Source organism: Meriones unguiculatus, chromosome 18, assembly GCF_030254825.1.
Source record: "Meriones unguiculatus strain TT.TT164.6M chromosome 18, Bangor_MerUng_6.1, whole genome shotgun sequence".
NCBI lineage: Eukaryota > Metazoa > Chordata > Mammalia > Rodentia > Muridae > Meriones > Meriones unguiculatus.
In genome coordinates, this window is record NC_083365.1 from 21,150,622 (window position 1) to 21,175,289 (window position 24,668).

Sequence of the window (24,668 nt, forward strand, 5' to 3'; positions counted from 1 at the left end):
TCCGTAACACCTGCCCCAGGGATCTGTCACCCTCTCTGGCCTCTGTGGGCATAGCACACATATGGTGTACATACATTCATGCAAGACAACCATACACATAAAAGTAAATAAATTTTTTAAAAAAGAAGTATCCCAAAGAAGGCAAAAGTAGCACTCTCGGTGCTGTTATCTGACAATAAAAGGGAGAATGCTTTCATACTAGCTAACATTAAAAGTTTTGAAATTATAAAACCAAAAATCAAGAATAAAAATGAGAATACTTGGGTGTTATCAACCTGGAACAATAGGCCAAAGATAGGTCTATTTAAGTGAAGACAAGTGACTTGTACTGGGAATGGTGACTCACAGCTGAAATCCCAGCACTTGAGAGAGGAGAGCAGCAGGACTGTGAGCTTGAGGCCACCCTGGACAGACCCTGCATCATTCAGAAACAAGGCTGGGGAGATGGCTCAGTGGGTAAAGTGAGCTTGGATCATCAGCACTGATGTAAAAAGCTAGGTGTGGTGGCACATGTCTGTAACTCCAATGCTGGGAAGTAGAGATAGGAAGCTCTCCGCGGGCTTGATAGGCAGCTGGTCTAGCCAATCAGTGAGCTCCAAATTCAGTGAAACACCCTTCCTCAAAACTCAGTTTGAAAGCAAGAGAGAGATACCTAGCATTCATGTCTATATGTGCACGTATCCAAATAAGTAAATGAATAAAGATTTAAAAAAACAAACCACACAGAAAAAGACAAGTGTGAGTGGTATGTATGTTGCAGAAGCCTCACAGAGAGATAACTATGAAGCAGAGAATGCATCTAACAGCTTCAGAAAGCCTTTTGAACTGAGATTGAATTACACTGATGCCATGTTTAAATGAAGAGTTTACAGCTGCTCTTAGAAATGCAACCCAGTGATAATCCCTAAAGCCACCGAGTGTCCCCTTTATCTAAATCTAGGTCACTGATCCTCCAGTTTAAAACTATCTTACATTATTTCACTGACTTCTCTAAGGACCTAGAGGATAGAAAATCTAGGAGATGTTCCTATAACTCAAGCATGCAGAGGGTTAACTGAATCTAACTTATATTTATTTTGTTTTTTTGTTGTCACTGTGAATCAAACCTAGGGCTTGTGCTAGACAACCATTCTATCACTGAGTTACATTCCAGATCCTATTCCCTCAGATAACCCAGGCTGGCCTCAAAGTAGCTAAGGGCTTTGAACTTCTGACCCTACTTCTGTCTCCAAGTGTTGTGGTTGCAGCTGTGCATCATCACGCCTGGTTTACACAGTGATGGCCTCATACCCAGAGCAAATGCTGCACTACACCCCATACTCACATTCCTTTTTTTTTTTTCCAAAGTTTTTTTTAGATTTACTAATTGCATGCATATGAATGTTTTGCCAGTATGTATATATGTGTACCACATATGTACCTCGTGCCTGAAAAGGTCCAAAGACGCTTCATATGCACTTGAAGGGGAGGGACAACTGCTTCAGCCTTTGCTGGGCGCTGGAAATTGAACCTGGGTCCTTTCACATACTATACAGTGTAGACACGCCTCAAATTTACAGTCCTGCTTCAGGGAAACTTACTCATCCTGCCTCACCCTCTCAAGTTGCTGGCATTACAGGCAGGCAACACCATGCCCATCTGCCTCTGAGGGGTTTTGTTTTGTTTTGTGTTTTTGTTTTCTTGAGACAAGGCCTATCTATCTATCTATCTATCTATCTATCTATCTATCTATCTATGTCTCGCTTCCTTGGAGATGAGGATGCTTACCTCTCATTTTTAAGGCAAGTTCTCTACCGCTGAGCTAAATCCCCAACCTCCAAGGTCTCTCTGTGTAGCCCTGGCTGCCCTGGAAGTTGCTACGTAGACCAGGCTAACCTCAAACTCACAGAGGCCCACCTGGTCTACGCCACCACACCCAGCTTGAATCCTAACTCTTAATGACTCAGAAGCTCAGCTTATCCTGAAAATCAGGCAGAAGTTTTTCTGAGAGAGTTCCATGAAATTCTTGGACTAGAATGTTGTTTAATTTTCTTCCTTTGTTTTTCAGTTAAAGGGCCTAGTATTGACAGGATAAAAATACAACTATAACATTTTTTTCCTCCCAGAGTAAAAAGCTTCCCTAGGCATTAGATTAGTAATGTTCTAAGAACTCACAGTAGCTAAAAACATGAAATGTTATCACAATGCACAGTAGCTCCTGAGGCGCTTAAGTTACTCCTCTAATTTCATACTCCCCTGATTTCATAAGCTCATTTTATCCCACATAAACTGCCAAACTGAGAAGACAATACTACCCAATATTGTTATGTCCAGAACAACCTCTGTTTAGCAGTAAGTCTTTGTCATGTTCTAGTTCTGAGAAGGCCTTCTGGCTGTTAACTGCAGGGAAGTGCAGAGAGATCACTGTAAAGGTGGACAGGGAAACGCAGGATGGCAAAAGGAGCCTGCAAAACCCCTGTGCCCACAACAAACCCATTTTACCTGTTTGCTATCCCCTCCTCCAGGAGCTGAATAACTTGCTGATAGTTGGTAACAACATGCTGAGACAGACCTGTTAAATTTGTCAGGGGATAAAAGAAATCAAATGAAATTCATGGTAAACTAACCTTTCCCTGCATGTCTTCGCCATTCTTTTTATTACATTTATCTATTTTTTCTCCGTATGAGTTTAAATGCAGGCCCAGCATAATGCACATGTGGAGTCAGAGGACAATTACAGGAGTTACTTCTCTTCCTCCATCAGGTAGGATGCAGGAATTGAACTCAAGCCATCAGATTGATGGCAAGAACCTCTAGACCCAATGAGCCGTCTTGGCACTGAAGAGTTTAAGTTATCCTGAGTATAACTCCATTTTGAAGTAAAGATCTTGACTGCGAACTGAATTCAGGCACTAGGAAATATCACAGAATGTACACCTGGCAGAGAACAAAGTTAACTCTCCTAGCAACAGCCTTCAGGAAATAATACAGAATAAATGCTTCATAGACAATAGAGACAAACTTCCTGGCAATAATCAATGGGAATCGGTTAGAAATGGGATGGGAAAATTCTCCCCAATGTTTCAGATGTGGTTTAGAAAAATAGCCATTGTGATTATATGCCTTAGCCATTGTGATTGTGTGCCTCAGAAAAGGTCACCCTGCCCTGCTAAACTTTACCCAATTCTGTAACGCCAAGGCTTGTGCCCCCCTGCTTGTTGCCATGGAAACCCCCTGTTCACAGACTTTCCCTTTAAAAATCCTGTTCACTCAGAACTCGGGGTCCCACTTTTCTACTGCTGTGTCAGTGAGACTTGGGTCCCAAGTTTGATCACTATCATAATAAAGCTCTCTTGCAATTGCATCGAGTCGTCTCCTGGTGGTCTCTGAGGGTCCCGTGAACCTGGCATTACAGCACCTCTAATTATTTGTTTGTTTACTTATCTATTTATTTATTTACCATTCTTACATCATATCACTTGATAAGCGAGAATGAGGGAACCTGACTAATAAGCTCACTCAGATAACAAATTAATAAGTATGCACTGAAACCTCTCATCAGGTGGTGTAATGGGTTCTAAAAATGACGTGTATTTTCACAAAGATTATGGTTTGGGATCCATGTAGTGGCCATGCTCAGAACAACAACAAAAATTCCTCACAGCTTTATTGCAGAAGTTACATGAACTCTCCACCTCCTCATATATTATCACTGGCCCTCACAAAATCCCCGATAGGAAGTTGATATTTTCCCCACAAGCTCATTTTGGCATAGAAAAATATATAGTAAATATAGCTCAGAGGTTAAGAGCGCTGGCTACTCTTAGAGATGTTCCGAGTTCAATTTCCAGCCACCACATTGTGGTTCACAACCATCTATAATGAGATCTGATACCCTCCTCTAGCATTCAGGCATACATGCATATATACATACATACAGAATACTATATAAATAAATAAAATTTTTTATTTTTTTACAGTCCACTCTGAGAAAGGCCCAGGACTGAACAACACCTAGAGCAGTTGCCCACTGGCTAACAAGGACTTTCTATTTAGCCAGGCTCAGTGGTACACCCCTGTAATCCCAGCACTCAGGGAGGCAGAGGCAGGTGGATCTCTGTGAGTTCAAAGCCAGCCAGGTCTACAAAGAGGGTCCAGGACAGCCAAGGCTACACAGAGGAACCCTGTCTTGAAAAAACAAAGACTTTTATTGGCTTGAATCTGTGTTTAAGTGGTCTTCTCTGGTGGCTACACCTCACAACAAAAGGACACAACATTCCTCCTTAAAAGATCACCGCTATCCCTCCTAAACAGCTGAACCCAGCCTAACAAAGTAAAACAGAGATGGGACCAGCCCCAATGTTGGTGTTTGACTCTACTCGTCTTCCCAGGACTGGATCCTATGAGCCCTTCAGGCTTCACATCAAGGGTTACCTGTCAGAAAAGCTTCTCTTGAGCACACACAGAGTTGCTACATGCTCCAGAAGTCTTTTTTTTTCTTTCCCTCTTCTTCCTTTCCTTCTTTCTTTCTTTCCTTCTTTCCTTCCTTCCTTCCTTCTTTCTTTCTTCCTTCCTTCCTTCTTTCTTTCTTTCTTTCTTTCTTTCTTTCTTTCTTTCTTTCTTTCTGTTTTTGTTTTTTTCGTTTTGGAGTCAGGATTTCTCTGTGTAGCCCTAGCCATCCTGGAACTTGCTCTGTAGACCAGGATAGCTCTGTAGACTCATAGAGCTCAACTTGCTTTTATCCCCCAAGTGCTGGGTCTAAAGGTGTGTGCAACAACCACCCAGCTCCAGGGGTCTTTCCAATTGGTATATCTAACTACTTTATAAACCTTTATCACAATGTGTAATTGTTTGTCTTATGACGCTTTCACCAGACTTTAAGCTTGTCTGTGAAGGCAGAGCCATGTCATGTCAGCTTATCAGCGTACATCCAGTGTCAAGCCCAGCAGCCAGCACACAGAAGACCATCATTATACATGCTGAGTGGAGATCAGACATTAGAGCTTCCTGCACCGTAGGTGGCTTTTCAATTCCCAAGATTACAGGAGCTCACCTTGGACATAGGGTCCCATCTCTGGGTGCTCCCTGACCCTCAAGGTGTAGGACTTATGATTGGATTGCTTCAAAAGATCTCTTACTCGTTCATTGTAGATTTCTAGGAAGCTAGAGACGTGGAAAAAAAGACAAGACAATTAGATTCTGGAGAAAGAAGGGAAAATGTTAATTAAGAATTAAAAGGTCGGGGTTGGGGATTTAGCTCAGTGGTAGAGCGCTTGCCTAGCAAGCTCAAGGCCCTGGATTCGGTCCTCAGCTCTGGGGGAAAAAAAAGACAAAAAAAGAATCAAACGGCCTTGGCTTCCTGTTCTGGCTCTGATAATCTTAGGACCTTAATCAATCCAGGGTTCCCCCTTAGGTGTCTTTCTACATGTGCACAGCAAGGTTTTGACCATTGGCTAACATTATATCCCAGTTTATAACATCAGTGCCAATTTGAGATCAATGGGCATTTTATACAATCTGAATGACTTTCAAATCCTTCTATTATTTCTATTATTATTCTATTATTTCTGCTTGTTTTACATAGGTGCTTATAGGGGACAGGGTGCCCATGTGAGTGCTGGTGCCCTCAGAGGCCAGAATGAGTCAGATTCCCTGGACTGGATTTACAGGCAGCTGTTAACCATCAGGCATGGATGCTGAAAATCAGACTTGGGTCCTCTGCAAAAGCAGTATGCACTTGTGATTTGTTGGTGGCACTGTTTGGGGGAGGTGTAGGTGGTCGTGGTGCTTTGAATGAGAATGGCCCCATACACCAGAGGCTCTTATGCTTTGTCCTTAGTCGGCAGAACTGTTTTCAGAGGATTGGGAGGTATAGCCTTGTTGGAGTGTCTGTGGGGGGAAGGTTTCAAAAGCCTACACTGGCCATCCCCAGCTAGCACTCTCTCTGCTTCATGCTCGCTGAGCAAGATGTAAGCTCTCAGGTCTTGCTATGACCGCGCTTCCTGCCAGGATGGTCACAAACTTAACTCCCTGGAACACAGATGTTCGCTCTTGAAAGTTAGTTTGGTCACCTGTCTTGTCACAGCAGTTGAGAAGTAACGAACACAGTGGTGCAGCCTCGATGGAGGCTACGTGTCACTGGGGACAGGCTTTGAGATTAAAAATCCTCCTGACATTTCCCACTAGTTTTCTTTGCTTCATGCTTATGGCTCAAGATGTGAGCATGAACCAGCTCTCAGCTTCCCGGTCCTGCCGGGGCTTGCCTGCGGGCCTCTCCATTATGGATTCTAACCCTGTGGAAGAACCACAGCCAAATAAACACTTTCTACATGTTGCCTTGGTCATAGTGTTTTATCACAGCGACAGGAAAAGTGGCCAAGACAGTACTCTTAACCACTGAGCTATTTTCCAGCCCTTGTTTATTTTCTAAGATAGTGTCTCATGTAGTCTAGGCTTGCCTCAAACTTACTCTGCAGCCTAGGCCTGGAACTTCTGACGTTCCTATCTTCAGCTCCCGTGTGCTAGGATTCTTTCTGCTCTTCGTGGGGAATCTCAAGGGCCACTGCTGAGCCATCAAAAGGAATTAAATACAAAGGTCCTGTCCCGAGCCCTGCTGTCAGCTGGACAACTCTGATGTTTTACACACCAAGACCCTTGGGTTATACTTTCTAGAGATCCATTTCAGCTTCAAAAACACAAAATAGTTGCAATTCTTAACTGAAACCAATAATGATTATACATAACAGGAAGGGAAGGGGAGAAGGGAAGAAAGGAGGGAGAATACAAGGTTTAAAGAACCTTTACTAGTTTACTAGTTGACTTTATTAGTAAAGTCAAGTGGTGGTGGTACACGCCTTTGATCCCAGCACTCAGGAGGCAAAGGCAGGAGGATCTCTGTGAGTTTGAGGTGAAAGAAAGAAAGAAAAAAGAAAGAAAGAAAGAAGGAAGAAAAGGAGGAAAGAAAGAAAGAAAGAAAGAAAGAAAGAAAGAAAGAAAGAAAGAAAGAAAGAAAGAAAGAAAAAGAATCATATATCTATGTTTTTCTCACTGCAACTTAGTGAAAACTATTTTGTCAGGCTATGGAGGATCATACCTACAACCACAACATTTGGGAGGATAAAACAGCAGGATAAAGAGTCTGCAACCAGCCTAGGTTACATAGCTTGATGCTGTCCAACAAAACAAAACAAAACAGAAATCTTGGATCTAGCACTAGTCTGGAGAGTAGATTTGAAATCTACAGAAGGAGCCAACAAGGGTTAGGAAGGGTAATCCCAATAGCAGGAATGAAACTACAGGAAGTGAGGGAAAGTACTCTGGAAAAGAATCTGCTTGCTGGTCTAGTCCAAGGGAGGGAATTACATTTTCTACAACTCAAAGGCTTAAGTGTATTTCCCATTTCCTGTACTGTATAATGTAGCCTCTGCAGATTTCCTCCATCCCTCTGATGACTCTGGAAGTGAGAGAGGCTGAAAATGTGAAATCTGGAGTAGAAATAGGTCATTAAGGGGTCTGGAGCTCGAGCCCTTACCTTATTTTTATGCTATGTGAAGAAGGTAGTGAGGTACAGCAATCCTTCCTGATGAACAGAGCCTGCACAAATCAGAGGGTTAGACTTCACTGAAGGAAGCTGACACAGGAAACTTACTGTGGGCGCACATGATCAACAGAAAATCTATACCTCACATATCCGCGGGGTCAGCCCAACAGAGGCCTGGATGACAGAAAAAGGGAAACATTACTGCTTACTCTGAGCAATGTCCACCTGCCCTCCTCTTACCTGAAAGTACCTGGAAACCTAGAACCAACCCCTCAGCATAGAGGGTGTGTGTGTGAGCTCTTTGTGCCAGATAGCCTCTATAGAAGTATATAGAAGACTACGGGTGGGTAATGAGCACCCTCGGCAAAATCCTGTGCAAAAATTCAAAGAAGCCAGGCTGGCTTCAAACTCACAGAGCTCTGCCTGCCTCTGCTGGACTAACGGTGTGTTCTGCCACACGTGGCATCAGATAGGGTATTCTTAAAGAATGCTATCCTTTTGATTTTATCTTTTGTTGTTGATGTTGTTATTTGTTTTGAGACAGAGTCTTGGTGTGTATCCCTAGATGGCTCACGGAGATCTGCCTGCCTCTACTCCCAAGCGTGGGGATTAAAGGTGTGCACCACCACGCCTGAAATTATCCCCCTCAATTTTCTGTGATTAAAAACAACTTGCAGGCTGCCTTTAATCCCAGCAGAGACAGACGGATCTCTAGGAGTTCAAGGCCACCCTGGTCTACAAAGCAAGTCCAGGACAATCAAGGACTATGTTACACAGAGAAACCCTATTTCAAGAATAAAACAGCAACAACAAAACACAACTTGCATTACACTCTATATATGTTTAAAAGCTCCCAGTCCAGCTACTTCTCTTGCTTTCTTTTAACACACATAGCTTTTGAACTTGGACACAGCGTTTTCATCTCTGTATAGCACTGACATTTAGTCTGGATTTATTCCCAACAAAGGTATTAAGCTTCAAACAATAAACCTGGAAATAATATACATATCCAGTAGGACCAACAAGGACTCTTTGTCAAAGGAAATCATGAAATTCTGGTTCTTCAAGAGACCACAAAAGTTTAGCATTCAGTTAAAGTGGTGAAATCCCATTGTTAAAATAGAAGAGGGTCATTGATCTCATTAATGTTGACTATGGAGGTCACACTCTATCTCACAGTGGTAAGGGCAGTGTAATAAGGTGTGTGGTGGCATTGGAAGGCAGTTCACTCTAGTGTGAATACTCACTGGAGTTCCCAGCATGGTGTATGTCTTCCCAGAGCCTGTCTGCCCATAGGCAAAGAGGCATATGTTGTAGCCCTTGGCAGCTCCAGACAGTACTTCAGTCCCCAAGTCCTGGAACACCTGTAACAACAAAAGCAGAGAGCTTGTTTGTGGAACCCTGCTATTAAGGTTGAAGTTTGGCAGTTCTGGATAGCCTCTGAGCTCAGTCTGTGATGATGGGCTCCTTTTTTGGCAGGGTTCCCTCTTTGCCTGATCTAGGGAACCCCAGACGCCCTAAGGATCATCACATAGCTCTCAGGGAAAACTACAGGCCAGATCCTTTCCTGATAGAAACCTGTTCAGCAAGCACCTGCAGATTCCTGGAGATGCCAACCTTATGCTAATAAGATGTCTTGGTGTCTTGGCTTTCCACCAGTGACCTTTAACTATACCTGGAGATTCTCCCCCACCCATGGGGTGAGTAAGTAATGCATTTCTGTCTTATGATACGGTTGTTTTGTTACAGGTAGATTAAGTATCCCTGGCACCCCTAGTCCCATCAAATCAAACACAACCCAAGGTTTATAAGTCCTTGATTCACGAAATAAACTCTCTCACTCCACTTCTCCACCATGACTTCCTGAGACTTGTCATTTATTCTGAAGAAGGGAGGGCTCTCCTCCTCCCTGAAGATTCAGCCCTGAGCTCTGGGGGCTTGGTTGCTGGCCAGTCCAGCCATAGCTGCCTCCTGGAGCCTTCCTGAACACTGTGAGCTCAGTGTTGACTGCTGACAAAGCACCCACCTGGCCTGGACCCACCTTCCAGCCCATCAGGCCTGAACTCAACAGACCTGCCTTCTGGCTCCCTAAGCTGACCATCCACACCTCTGCCATTAATACAGCATCTTACCCAAAAGGCTGTAACACTGTGGTATCACCATAGGCTTTTGATGACCTCTGGTCCCAGCAATCTCATTTTAAAAGAGCTAACCCAGTGGAAAACTCATCTTCACCTCCCCCAGATGGGCTTTGTTTGTTTGTTGATACAGGGTTTCTCTGTGTAGCCCTGGCTGTCCTGGATTTACTTTGTAGACCAGGCTGGCCTCAAACTCACAGAAATCTGCCTGCCTCTACCTCCCATGTGCTGGGACTAAAGGCGTGTGCCACCAGAGCTAGATGAGCAGGAAGCATTCTTAAGGGACTGAGCTGCATCTCGCCCCAGTGTTCTGTAGTCTAATACAAAAATACAAAAGAATCTGAGTCAGGACAAAGATAAAAAGGCAAAAACCATACTCTTCCTTGTACACAGGGGAATGCTTACCACGGCTAATGGGATGACTATAGTGAAACACTGCCCAAAAACACTGCCCCAAGGTCTGAAGACCTCACCGGACAAGTTTAGCTTGTTGTCGCCAAGAATTTCTCTTCTGACTGCTCCTGATAGCTGGCAGCTTCTGCTGGACAATCACTTCAGTTTAGGTCAGGTTTTATGACAAATTCAGAAACCCCCACATGGAAACTGGACTTTGAAACTTCAACTGAACTCTGCTAGGCAGCATCTGAATGCTTGTGGCCACTAGTGATGGTCTTCTAGAACATCTTACTGTCTACTAGAACAATAACAGATGAAATAAGGTGATGGTCTTCTAGAACAACTTACTGTCTACTAGAACAATAACAGATGAAATAAGGTGATGGTCTTCTAGAACAACTTACTGTCTACTAGAACAATAACAGATGAAATAAGGTGATGGTCTTCTAGAACAACTTACTGTCTACTAGAACAATAACAGATGAAATAAGGTGATGGTCTTCTAGAACAACTTACTGTCTACTAGAACAATAACAGATGAAATAAGGTGATGGTCTTCTAGAACAACTTACTGTCTACTAGAACAATAACAGATGAAATAAGGCTGCCAACCAAGGAGACAAGTCCATTTGACTTTCCAAAAAAAGGCACAAGGCAAAGCAACAGCTGACAAATCCTCCAGGAGTACCAAGCACAATGGCAGAAGAGTCAAGATGCTGCTCCTGTCAGCCTATTCTGTGCTGTAAATAGGGGGCCCCATTGCTTTCCTGATATTTATTTATTTGTTTATTTATACAAGAATTCCCTGTGTAGCCTCAGCTGTCCTGGACTTGCTTTGTAGACCAGGCTGCCCTCGAACTCACAGAGATCAGCTTGCCTCTCTCTCCCTCAGTGTTGAGATTACTGGCATGTGCCACCTTGCCTGGCCTTTCCTGATCATTTTAAAATTAATTTATTTATTCACTTTACATCCCAATTGTATCCCCCTCCCTCCTCTCTTCCTGGTTCCATTCTCCCTTCCTCCCCCCTCCCCTATTCCTCAGAAAAGAGGAGCCCACCACCACCCACCCACCCACCCCAGTTCATCAAGTCTCATCAGCACATCCTCTTCCCCTGTGGCCTGGCAAGGCAGCCCCGCCAGGGGGAAATGATCTTGATCATTTTTTTTTCAACTTCCCTTTCAATTCTGTGACTCATTAGCTATCGTTCCAAATTGTAGTGTGGGTCTTATACTTCAAAACTGGGTAACCCTGGGCACGTTTTGTAAGTTTCAGTTTCTCTAGCTACGTAATGGATATTTGTATTAGTGTCACACCCACTGCTGCAGAGGCTGATGTCACACATGACACTAGGGGCAACCAGAAAGAGAGAGGGGCCAAGTCATGACTACACTGTTCATGTTTTAGCAGCTGCGCTTACGCTTCTCGCCAGTGAACTGTTTGCTTTTGTTTGCTTTTTTAATGCTTCCATTATCCAGGCAAATGGCCAAAGGAACCTGGGGTGCAGTTAAAGACTTGAGAGTTACTTCCCATGATCTTTTGCAGCTCTTTCTAGTTACACTAACACCACGTTAGTAAGGCTAAAAATTGGGTCTTGTTTGCCTCCTAAGTCTGACCAGGTGAAATTCCTGAGTTTGAAGAAGCAGCATATCTTTGCTGCAGTAGACCAGATGAGTTGACTACCATCCACTCACTAGCTGGAAAATCTTCCACGGAACTCCAGCTTCCTAGGGCAGGAGGTGGGAACAGAGCGAGAGAGGCACATCTGAATCTAATCATTATTTCTGCCTACAGTTTATGATCAGCAGAGCGGCATGAAGAGAGAAAACAAAAAGTGTTTCTTTGCCCATGTTTTTATGCAAATGCATATAACTGCCTAAGTGTTTCCTAAAAGTATCTTTGAAGAAAGCACTTTGCCTGATGATAAATGATGTCAACAGACATCTGGGCTCCTGCCAAGGATGGTAGAGACTGTTAAGATACAGTTTCTACTCCTCGAGAGCTATTAGACTTAGCTCATCAGATCCTGGAAAGCCCACAACCTTAGAAAGAAGAAAACAGGCAAATAATGCTTGTTCCACTCCACCCAAGTTAACACAATGAAGCAGATGGACACAGCTCACTGTGACATCAAATATAACCTAAAGGTTAAAATAAGTCAATGAACTGCACTGTGCCACAGGCTGCAATTCAGGAGAAAAAAAGGCAAACTTCCTTTACTTATTATCTTATTTATTGTTAAGAGTTCAAGTAGATATTATATAAAAAGATTTTATATGCTATGTACTATATAACATTCTACTTATATAGTATATATTATATAATATATAATATTATTTATGTATTATATAATATAATACATATCGTATGTCATATACAATATCTGTTATATATAATATATTATAATATATTATACTATATATATATTAAACCATCCATAGACTTTTTTTGGCTGGTGGGCCAGAGCGTGTAAGAAAGCAGACTGAGTACACCAAGAATACAAGCCAAGAAGCAGCCAGCACTCCCCTGTGACTTCTGCATCAGCTCCTGCCTCCAGGTTCCTGCCCTGACAGTTCCTACCCTGACTTGCCTCAGTGATGAACTGTTACCTGAAAGTATTTGATGAAGTAATTCCTTTCCTCCCCAAGATGGCTTTAGTCAATGGTGTTTAATCAAAGCAATAAAAACTCTGAGACAGTTCCAATTTAGGAAGAGAAAGTAATAAAAATAAGTATCAAATATTAACTTCAAATGTTGCTACCAGAAACTTTTTAGTAAAGAACCAAGAGGAACGTTTAAAGTCTTAAAAGACTTGGTTTTAATGGAAATCTTTTCCTTTTTTTTTTTTTTTAAATTTTCTGAGACAGGGCTTGTCTGCGTAGCACTGGCTCTCCTGGACTTACTTTGTAGACCAGGCTGGCCTCAAACTCACAGAGATCCACCTGCCTCTGCCTCCCGAGTGTTGGGATTACAGGCGTACACCACTACTACCCGGCTCATGAGAATCTTTTTCTTTAAAAAGTAACCATATTTGGTAGCAAGAACCCTCAATCCAGAAAGTAATTCTAGACAATTGCTGGCACTTAATCATCTGATTTCAATGATGCTAATAATTACTTAGAGAAATCTTAAGGGTCCCAGAACTACATCACAGAGATGGTGAGGTGAGGATGATAAACATATGCACACACTGACCAACCTTCAGATTTCTCTGTAGCATAGAAAAGCAGAGCTGAGAGTCCCTTTCGAGACTCCAAGGAGAGAGTATTCATGTAAGAGCTGTAACCCTGTGGGGCCTTAGTTGAAAAAGAACAACTTCTCTCTTCCTCTAAAGAGCTGCACGGAGAGTTTAATAGACAAAAACACAGACTTGGAGATTGCTGTGTTTAAAAGCTGGCTCCCTGGCCAAATAACCTGAACTCAGTTTCCTCACCTGTGGAATGAAAATAACACTCCCAGGTCAGGGTCTGGAGACGGGTCAGTGGTAGAGCGCCTTGCCTATCAAACTCTAGAACTACAAAAAAGTATAATCATGCCTAACACAGGGTTAATACCATCATTCCAGCCCTGGCCCAAGTGCAGATCAAGTAATGTCTCTGTTTCTTTAGAGCAGATTTCCCCACAGGAAACAGGCGTCAGCCTCTACCAGCCTTTGGCAGATGAACAAAGACTTCCTGTTTGTTTGGTGCTGAGATCTAGTTATACCCTAAGCTAAGTTACTATATATTGCACAAAACAGTGGCTTTTCAGGCTGATCACTGTCCTGGGAGACTCTACAAGCAGCTTTTTACTCCATTTTGAGGGCGAAGGAGGCTCTCGGGTGGACACAGAAACTATCCCATCTGTCAGCACCACTAATCCAGCATAGACTGATAAATGACTTATCCCTGGGAATACATGGGAGCCACTCAATACAGTCACTGAGGAGAACTGAAACTGTGAGGGCACATTTCAAAGTCATACAAGGGAGCTGGGCAGTGATGGCACGTGCCTTTGATTCAACACTCGGGAGGATCTCCAAATTCAAGGCCAGCCTGATCTATAGAGCAAGTTTCAGGGCAGCCAGGGCTGCACAGAGAAACCCTGTCTCAGAACACCAAAACAGAAAAATAAAAATCATAAGGGAAACTGAACCCAAGAACTTGCTAGACAGACCAGACCATGGAAAGAGTGCAATTCGCTTGCCTGTACCCCATAAAGTAATAGATATCTAACACGATGGCATGACCCCATACTAACTTATCTTCTGATACCTGGTGTGTGTCAGGAACTCAACTGCTGATGCAGCCCACTCAGCTGCCTGCTCATCCTTCTATCTGCCTGTGGTGCTTATCTGGATCTGAACCTGAACCAGCTGCCCCCTTTCCTGCTGTTTTCTCCTCTGGGCTTGTTTCCTTTCATCTCTCAGCTACAGTAATTACTGGCACTAGATCAGTAATATATCAGTGAATCCAAAATGTGGTTTGAAGAGCACAGTTATGTCACTTCTCAGTTGTGAAGGTTTCCCTGTAACTTTATCACATAATGCCATCTTACAGGAAATACATACTGAGGCATTGAGGTCACTTCCAAACGGTTTAGGGGGGAAACGGGAAACTGTTTAAATGAACTATCTTCTCTGTATGTTTGTAAGTGCCTTGAGAATCCTATTTTAATAAAAGGACTGAGAGTATAGCTTGGTGGTAAGGGTACTTGCCTAGCGTGTGCAAGACACTGGATCCAGTCTCCTGAAGAGGTGTGAAGAAAACAACCAGAAAGCACACTGAATTTGGGTTAAGTCCGGGTCACATGGCTATCAGTGTCACCACTTTCTATGTGGCCTAGTGTCAGTCACACACTGTGTTTCCTTTTTACCACTGGTAAAAAAGGGATTATGAGAATAAGAACGTAAAGTTTACTTTCAGAATCGGATGAAGTCAGTTAGGAGGAAATAATGCCTGAAACTGTATTCAAGCATAAGATGGTTCACAATCTTTTTGAGACAGATGAAAAATGACAACGAAAAAACAAACATGTTCCTGAGGTAATAGGCATGCTGTACATTGCATCAGCTGGAAGTGAGCTAGGCCAGCAATGCTCAAGCTAGAATCATTCACCAGAACATCAACACAAACACTACTTAGAAAAGGAAGAAAAACCCCGAGGGATAGATAGTGCAACAACTTGGACCAGCAGCAGAGGAAACTGACCATCTTCAGCTCACAAGAGCAAGAGAGAAAGAAATCACCAAAACCTGAGAGGAGAGAAGGAGGCAGGGTGCCAGCTTAAGAGAAGCTTGACTTAAAGACTACCAGACTGGATAAACACAGAACCTGCACGGTCTGGGCTAGATCCTCTGCATACACATGGCTGAATAGCTTGCTGTACTTATGGGACTTTGGCCTGCTCTCGGGATCCTTTTCCTCCTACTGGGTTGCCTCGCCCAGTCTTGACATGAGGGTTTGTGCTAGTCTTATTGTAACTTGTTAAGGGTTTGTATCCCTGGGAAGCCTGCTTTTTTTTAAGGGAAACAGAGGAGGAGTAGATCTTAGAGAGAGAGGAGGAGAGGGAAGGGCCTTGAAACTCAGTAGGATTGTGTAATGGGGAAAAAAAAGATGTCTAAGCTGTATGAACAACTGTGTTGCATTGTGAGAGATCAGCTGAATGGAACTTGGAAAAATCAAGTACAGCAGGAAATAGAACTCAAATATTAGTGCAAGATAAGAATCATGTATATTTTCTTCTGCTAAGTGCACTGACTTCTTTCAATGACAAGGCAACTACATTTCAGGCACAAAACCATCTATAATATCAGATAATTAGTACGGAAATGAAGAAATCACTGACAGATAACCCTTCAATCACAGAAAAATAAAAAGTGAAATTGTGAATGACCCAAAATGCAATGAAAATAAAAACATATCAGTCAAATACAGGAAACACTGTAAATTACATAAATCATGTAAATTATGGCTTTGTATACTCTAATTACAAAAAAAAGCTTAAGTAATTTTAACCTATAGTCTTTCTACAAAATTAAGAGAAATGGGGAGGGGAATAAGTTGAACTTAATTAGTAGACAAACTTTTATCCTCAAAGAAGGAAAATTTCTGGAGATAAAGCAAATTTTGATCCGTACAACAACATGGATGAACCTTGAATACTAAGCAGAGAAATTTTTTTTTTCTTTTTCCTTATTGAGACAGGACCTCGGCATGTAGCTCAGTCTAGCCTCAACTTTACAGAGATCCACTTACCTCTGCATCCTCAGTGCTGGAATTAAATGCATGCACCACCAGGCCCAGAAAAAGACAAAACAAAACAACAAAACCCGCTCCTTACAACTCGCGCGACTCAGTTCATTCTTTCCACCTCTAGATCCTGAGGAATCACTCAGGTTGGCAGGCTAGGTGTCAAGTGCCTTAACCTGCTGGGCCATCTCACCAGAGAGAAAAAAAAAATCTCTGTACCAATTTTGTATTTATGATATCTGGAAAACATAAAACTCTAGGAATGAAAAACTGACAGGAGCTGAAATGAGGGGAAATGTGAATACACAGGGACAGCATTGACAGAACTAGAGAGTAACCTGAGGGGGAAGGTTTAAATCACCTACGAGGGTGATTTAAAAAGCCTGTTTGAGGTAGAATGGTTCCCAAGCGTTTCAAGGTTTTAAGGTCCAACACTAGAAAAAAAAATCACACGTACAGACAGACAGACAGACAGACACACACACACACAGATAAAATGAGAGAGACACATACACATACAGAGAGAAAGAGAGAGAGAGAGAGAATACTGGCTAGGGAAAGATGACTCAGGAGTTAAGAATGCACACTGCTCTTGCAGAGTAACCAAGTTTGGTTTCCAGCACCCATATTGTCTGTAACTCTAGCTCCAGGGAGCTCTGACACCTTTGGCCTCTGGGGCACCTGCATTTACAGGCATATAAATATATGTATAAAAAATTTTTTAGATTTATTTTATGTGTATTTTGCCTGCATGTATGTATAGGTACCGTGTGCATGCCTGATACACAGAGGTCAGAAGAAGCCAGCAAGTGCTCTTAACAGCTGAGGCATCTTCCCTGCCCTCATATACATAATTAAAAATAAATAGTTTAAAAAGAGAACTTCATTACACAAAATTTTAGTCTAACAAAAGGAGAAATATGCTTGCTATTGGAAACCTAGCCAACTGCTAGTAAAGTCACAGATCTTGGAGGAGAACCTACAACCACCATTTTACCAAACCAACAATTCTTCATTCCATTCTAAAGATTTACCTTTATCCACAGATAAGTGTTGCAGTGGTCTGAACAGGAATGGCCCTCATAGACTCATGTGCTGAATGCTAGGCCCACAGAGAGCAGCATTATTAGGGGGTGGGGCCTTGGAGTAGATGTGTCACTGTGGAGGTGGGCTTTGAGGTCTCCCATGCTCAAGCTAGGCATAGTGAGGCACACAGTCTCCTTCTGCTGCCTACAGATCAAGATGTAGAACTCTCAGCTCCTTCTCCAGCATCATGTCTGCCTGTAGGCCACCATGCTTCTAGCCATGATGATAATGGACTCAACCTCTGAAACTGAAAACTAGCCCCAATTTAATGTTTTATTTTATAAGAGTTGCCATGGTCAGGGTGTCTCTTCACAGCAATGGGAGCCCTAATTAAGACAAGTGTAGTCCTCATACCTGCTTTGTAACAGATGCATTATCAAAAAATACTGATCAAAAAACACGGAGAAAAAGAGCTTGTATGATGCCTAATCCCAACTGATACATCTGCAATACAATTTCTGCACCTAAGGAATCTTTGCAAAACCAGGTGTGGAAAGGGTTTAAAAGAGTCAGAAGAACATAAGTTTGCTGCGAGATTGTGTCTCCTAGAAATGTCCCAGGGGCTATACCTATAAAACCTCACTAACATAGCTGCTTAAATAAAATTGAACAGTGATGACACCAGTGGACATGCTAACACGGGATAGGGAAATCTCAAGGGGCCTCAAACCTAGACATAACTATGGGCAACTGGGGAATGTTGAGAGTTGGGGAAATGGTCTTCTCCAGAGAAGACCCTCCCAATTGGCTCTCCACTACCAAGTGCCCTGAGATCATACACATACAGGTATACTGGCTGAGAAGGTTGTATTCAGGTATTTAGGAATATATCTACTGACCTATCCCTCCATACCAAGTGTGAGTCCTTAATATGTATAATGATAGATGCAGATGGCATGAATGATTGAACAAAGTGTTTACTAATCGTGGGACATAACCAAAAGCAGTTTAGCCACAGGAAATGCAGAGCAGTCTTCCCATAGCCCACTTTTGGATCAGCATGCATGGTCCCTGCAGCATCTTACAGATCTGATTTGATGCTGCAGCAGATCTTATCAGTGCCCTAGCCACACATACCAGGACCCCTTCACCATTCTCATGCATGCTAGCTTACTAACAGGTTTCACTCTTAAAAGCCTGGGCACCTGTCTAAGGGCTGTACTTGGGTTGCTGAAACTCCATTTACCACTAGAGGTGGTGCGGGGCAATTTCAAGCAATAGTCCAAGTGAAAAAAAAAATTGAAGAAAAAAAATTACTGATAAGGAAAATGTGTATATAACACAGTGTGTGCACACACTGTATATAACACAGAACAGTTGAATTAGATAGACACTCTGAGTGTCCCTTGTGTAGCTGCCCTATAGGAATAACGATATTCTAAAGAGATGCTTATAGCCCCTACCTTTGTCTATCAGACTACTAAGACAATAGGCCCCCAAGAAATTAGAATTTTTTGAGAACTCTCATTCTGGGAGAAACAAAAGACTGAAGTCTGGTTCAGGCCAATGAGGGAGCCTGTGTCTCATAAAGAGATTTCACACAACCTGTTAGCTCACCTTGCAAGAGAGAGAAGAATACTGACAATGCTGTGGGTGTGACCACACCTGACTAGCCCTGCTTAGCCAGGCACATCCCTTACCCTTCTATTTAAACCTACACCTTATATCAGAACCCCCAAGATCGTTTCAGAGGCTGAGGAATCACTGGATCTCCTTGTTCTTTTTCCCAATGTGACCACATTGAATAAACCTCCACTTTCTGCTTTTCACCACTACATGCTTCCTTAACTGACCCATTGAGGATAACTGATATGGCCTAGCTTGCTAGGACTGCTCCGACCTCCGCTCTGAGTAACTTGCTTAGCCTCCTTCCTTCCTTCCTTCTTTTCTCCCTTCCTTCCTTCCTTCTTTTCTCCCTTCCTTCCTTCCTTCCTTCCTTCCTTCCTTCCTTCCTTCCCTCTTTCCTTCCTTGCTTCCTTCCACCTGCCCTTCCTCCCATGGCAATATTTCCTAGTAAATTGTTTTCACATAATTTTTACTAGCAGAGTCTGCTACTGCAAAAAGCACTGAGAAAATTGTGGACATACATTAGAATAAAAAGGCTATGTGTCACTATAAAAACAAGCCCAGGATTTGGACAGAAATGACTCCAAATGGCAGCCTCAGCTCTGCAACTTCTCTGTCTGTCTGTCTGTCTGTCTGTCTGTCTACCTGTCTTTTTACCTGTCCATCCATCCCTCCTGTGGGTGGGTGTGCACACACATCCCAATGTAGCTGTGATCAGAGGACAGAATGCAGGAGTTGGTTCTTTCCTTCTACCATGAGGGTCTGGGAACTGAACTCAGGTCATCAGGCTTTGGGACAAGCACTTTACCCACGGCACCATCTCATCCACCCTCACGCTACGATTTAAAGAGGTAGTCTTAAATAAAAGAAAGGTTGTGTCTATCAGCCCTCCTATAAGGTAGACGGCTAGAGACGCATAGCTCAACCATATGGCTTCTTCTTGACATACTCAGATCCTTTTGTTTGATCCTCAGTGGAAAGGCAGGGGAGGTAATGTTTAACTGCCATGACCATTTTGTGATAACCAACTACATTTGGATATGACAGCATATGTAAAGGTGCTTTTTTTTTTTTGAGACAGTGTCTTTCTAGGTGGTCCTGAAACTTTATGCAGACAAGGCTGACCTCAAACTCACAGAGATCTGCCTGCCTCTGCCTCCTAAGCTGGGGTTAAAGGTGTGAGCCACTTTGACTAGCCACTTTTTAAACTAGACTACAGAAAAACTGGCTCATTTTAAGAATAGCTGTTTTTCAACTTAGCATATTTCCTCCAACTTGTAAATACCACATCCCCACTTGGCTATGAATAGAAAATTTATAAAACATAGGTTTTCAGATTTTAGCATTCATCTCAACCACCCAGACAATATTAAAAGGTATTATTGGCCCCATATGGCCCCTGGTTAAAAAAATGACAGAATGAAACTCAAGAGGGAATTCCAAGTTAAATTAGTAGGTCACATGATACTCTGATCCTGATTGGAAATCTAAGGAACTGAGGTTAAGTGTGTGTGTGCTACTTTATTTAGACATAATAATATGACATCTGTGGAGAAAGGAAAAACAAAACACAAGCATTTCCTTTCTACCTTTAGCCTCTTTGTCCCTTCCTTCCCTTTTCCCTACACCCACTGGTCTTGTGAGGATAGTATGTAAAAGAACAGCAGTCCTGAAAGCTGAATCCCTGTGTCTAGGGATGCCCTGGATTCACTATCCCAAGAAAACCCTAGGCAAGCCCCTGATGTGCTGGACAGAAGGACATTTGTTTATGGCTGAGGCTCAGACATGGCACCCACACATAATACAGTGAACATAAAAGGATTCATAACTATGGAAAGAGCGAGTAAATGAATGCATTAACTATGGACTGAATCCAGTAAGTAAGTATGAATCCACAGAAAGTATGTGGAATAAAATTACACGTTGGCGGTTCTGTAGTTTTCCTCTAAATCCTGCCCGAATTACTTTCCACATGTTTGATCTTCATTCAGAAGCATGTCAGCAGGTCAGTATCTTGTACACAGCACAGTTTTCAGTGTGCTCATAAGAGCTCCTTATCATTGTTTTTAACGGGTTTGTTCCAGCGGCACTGGGAGATATTCAAGTAGGACCAAGGGGGTTGGAGATATGGCTCAAGGGGCAGGGTGCTCACCAGACAAGGCAAATGTGAAAACTAGAGTTTGGGTTCTCAGAACAAAAGAGCTGGTGGGTATGGTAGCCCACCTGTAATTTCAACAAGCAGGAGGGGAAAGACAGATAGATTAGGCAAAAAAAAAAAAATTGAATCCAGAGACTGCCTCAGCATATAATGCTAAGAGTAACTGAGGAAGACACTGGGCCTTGGGCCTAAACACACACACACACACACACACACACACACACACACACACACACAAATATGAACCTCCATACATGCTTGCACACCACATATAAATGGAGAAAGGAAAACAAGTCCAGATGATTGTGCCTATGTGAAAAAAGTTTTCCGCCAATTATGCTGCTAGGAGCATATTTCCTGTTTTTAATCTTGTTTATTCTGAAGGGTCTCTCCAGGCTAAAGTAGGTGCTGGAGATGCAAGTGAACTGGTTTCAGACTTTAGCAAGGCCAGCTGAAGCCCATCTCATTTTCAGGTTTGGTTTCGCACATTTTATGATGACCTGTACAGCATCTGCCTCAGACATTGTACTGGCAGTACACCTTCCTGCCTAAAGCCACACCCTCCTCTGCCAGCCCCAGAGCCTTTGCAGAAGGGGCAGGCTGCATGTTAGTCACAAGACCTCAGACCATACACGCCTCTTCTGCTTCAGCCCTCAGACTTCAAGTCAATTCCAAATTACACAAAACTAACTCCAGCTTTACAAATATTCTGAGAACAAAGGGTAGCTGAAGTGGGAAGATCTTAATCCCAGGCCAACCTGGGCAACACAGGCGACTCTGTCTCCAAACAAACAAAAAAAAAAAAGCATCATATACTACAGGTCTGGATTCACCCCGGGGAACTTACAGTCATTCCCCTCTAATTTGAAACTGGACACCTTAGGGTACAGCACAGATGAGAGAAAACCTGCTTGGAAAAAGGGGTGCCAGGGATGCTGGGATATGCTGGAAAGAAAAGGAGCATAATGGGCTAGTGTAGGCCTGTAGTCTCAGCACCCAGGGGCCTGAGGCAAGAGGACTGCAGACTGAAGGTTTATCAGAGTTACATAATGAGTTCCAGACCAGCCTTGGCAACATAATCAGAGCCTGTCTCAAAATCAGAAGAAGGAAGACGAGCAGCACAGTGACCACAGGGGTGGTGTCCAGATTCCAGCCCTCAGGAGCATCCGACTGCATGTCAGCATCTAGCCCCAGAGTATAAGCTACTGCCTGGATCTCACAGGGTACTCAGGTCCACTGACACATCCAAGTAATTTATAATAAAGCATTCGGCTGCATCCACAGATAAACATTTGCTCTAAACTAAACTGAGCTAAATTCTGTGGTACTCCCCATTTCTCAGAAAGAGCGGAGTCACAAAGAAGGCCTGAAAGTAACATGCCTTCATTCCTGACCTTTGGTCCTTTCTATACTACTGTAAGACTTAACAGTCGAGTATCTTCTAATTGTCAGCTAATTTGTATCACACATCAAATGTCAGAGGGTAGCACACAATCAGGAGATAGGGCAAGTCCAAACAGCACTTAGCAGAATTTAGTACAAAAATCAAGGTTTTGGAAGCAGCAGACCTGGGGTTAAATCTAGCATCACTCCTTAGTAATGTGACCAGGGACAAATTATTATCTCATCTGTAACAGAGGCATTGCTAACTCACTTTCAAGGGTTGCTGTGTGGCTGTAAAGAACAAATGAGATAATAGAACTCAAATACCAAGTTCAGTACCTAGAACAGGGTAGCCCTCAAAAGGTGATAGTTCAGCCAAGTGGGGTGGCACATACTTGTAATCCTAGCATGAGGATGGCAGAAGCAGGAACAAGTTTGAGGACAGCCTTGTATACATAGCAAGACTTTATCTCAAAAACTACATCATTTTAAGAAGCCAGGAATGATGACACAAGCTTATTGGAAGGCAGGAGTATAGACTTGTACATATATCAAGTCTGAGGCTAGTGTTAACTATATGAGACCCTGTCTCAAAAGCAAACCAAAAAACCAAAACCAAACCAAAACAAAACAAAACCAACAAATATAAAGTGCTATTTTCTCCCTATGGAAGCAAGTTGGTTATAAAAACATCACCAAAATTAACTCTGACTTTTCCAAACCCAGACACTGAATTGCTAAACTCCATGGAATGTTTCCAGGTGCTTGAAGAAGGAAGAAGTTGTTTACTTTCTTAAAACTTTCTGATGTGGGACAGAAAGAAAATCTTACCAGCCTGAGACCATGAAGTACCTGTGTTTAACACCACCACAAACAAGATGGGATAAGCTTAACAGGTGAAAAAAGACAGAGAGAGTAATCAAGGGTTTCTATTTTTGTCAAATTCCCTCTCAACAGAACTGCTGCCTCTCCCAATTACATGGAAGCTGTATTAATCTTCCTCCTACATGAACTCAGTGAGAATCCCTAGAAAGCACCTGTTACAGGACTGCATGGTATACAATGAATATTTCTCGACATTTGTTGATATGGTACTGACATCTACAAAGTATACATTCAAAAACTTCACAACTGAGTTACCAAAATTAGTCACACACACAAAAACAAACAAACAAAACCACCTTACAGTATTTTAATTAAGGTGACAAGTTTGCATTGGGCTGCATTCATAGGTTTTATAGGCCCCATTTGGCCCCTGGTTAAAAAAATGACAGAATGAAACTCAAGAGGGAATTCCAAGTTAAATTAGTAGGTCATATGATATTCTGATCCTGATTGGAAATCTAAAGAACTGAGGTTAAGTGTGTGTGTGTGTGTGTGTGTGTGTGTGTGTGTGTGTGTGTGTGTATACTACTTTCAAGTCTTAGGCAAGAATGTCGCTCTCACTTTTGGAAGAGAAGCTACATACTGTGCTTCTATCTCATCACAAAGAGAACAATCATATTGTGAATCAGATTTTAAAATGTTTTATTAACATATATTAAATATTCATAATGGGTTTCATTATGAAAATTTCATATGGGTACCTAATATATTTCAGTTATATTCACCCGTTAATCTCTCTTTTCTTCCCCTCACACTAACTCCCACTTCCTCTTCCTAACTAGCTCGCCTTCTATTTTCATGTCTCTTCCTCTGCTTTTTCATTTATTTTTCAAGGGATTACAGAAAGGTGCACTTTATCAGTGGCTACGCCACTGAAGACAATGTCTCTCCCTCCCCTACCTCTGTTAACTGCTTACAAATCCCCATGAGCCCCTCCCGCAACACAGTTCTGGAGGTTCAGTGTGATCCAGCTTGTGTGCATGTAATCACAGCTGCTATGAGTTCAGGAGTGCCTAAATGCCTAACTTCAGATATAGTAGTTGAACAATGAAATGAGTGACAAAGTATTAATATAATCACTATTTCTAGGAAGTGTGTAAGACAAAGGCCTTTGAGCACCTTCTCCGGCTTGCTTCTCCCACCTCTGAGGAACAGTTACTTAAGGGGCTATGCATTAACTGAGAATTTTTAGGGCTCAGTTCTACTTCTGCCTAGGGCAACTCCACAGGGTTCTGCCTTTCACAATCCAAGCTGGGTGTGCAGGTGCATACCTTTAGTACCAGCTCTGGGAAAGCAGAGGCAGGTGGG

The 24,668-nt window shown here is 42.6% G+C and overlaps 1 protein-coding gene across 4 annotated transcripts in view; it reads right to left on the reverse strand.

Annotated features, from left to right (window-relative positions):
- Window positions 1–24,668, reverse strand: part of Stard9 (StAR related lipid transfer domain containing 9) — an 89,055-nt gene that overhangs the window by 46,929 nt on the left and 17,458 nt on the right. For all 4 annotated transcript variants that reach the window (XM_060372007.1, XM_021639363.2, XM_060372006.1 and 1 more), the window contains exons 4-8: window positions 8,767–8,883; window positions 7,661–7,693; window positions 7,511–7,572; window positions 5,033–5,142; window positions 2,482–2,551 (exon numbers count right to left, since the gene is read on the reverse strand). In XM_060372007.1, coding sequence (XP_060227990.1) covers window positions 2,482–2,551; window positions 5,033–5,142; window positions 7,511–7,572; window positions 7,661–7,693; window positions 8,767–8,883 — 392 coding nt within the window. The remainder of the gene's footprint in view (window positions 1–2,481; window positions 2,552–5,032; window positions 5,143–7,510; window positions 7,573–7,660; window positions 7,694–8,766; window positions 8,884–24,668) is intronic.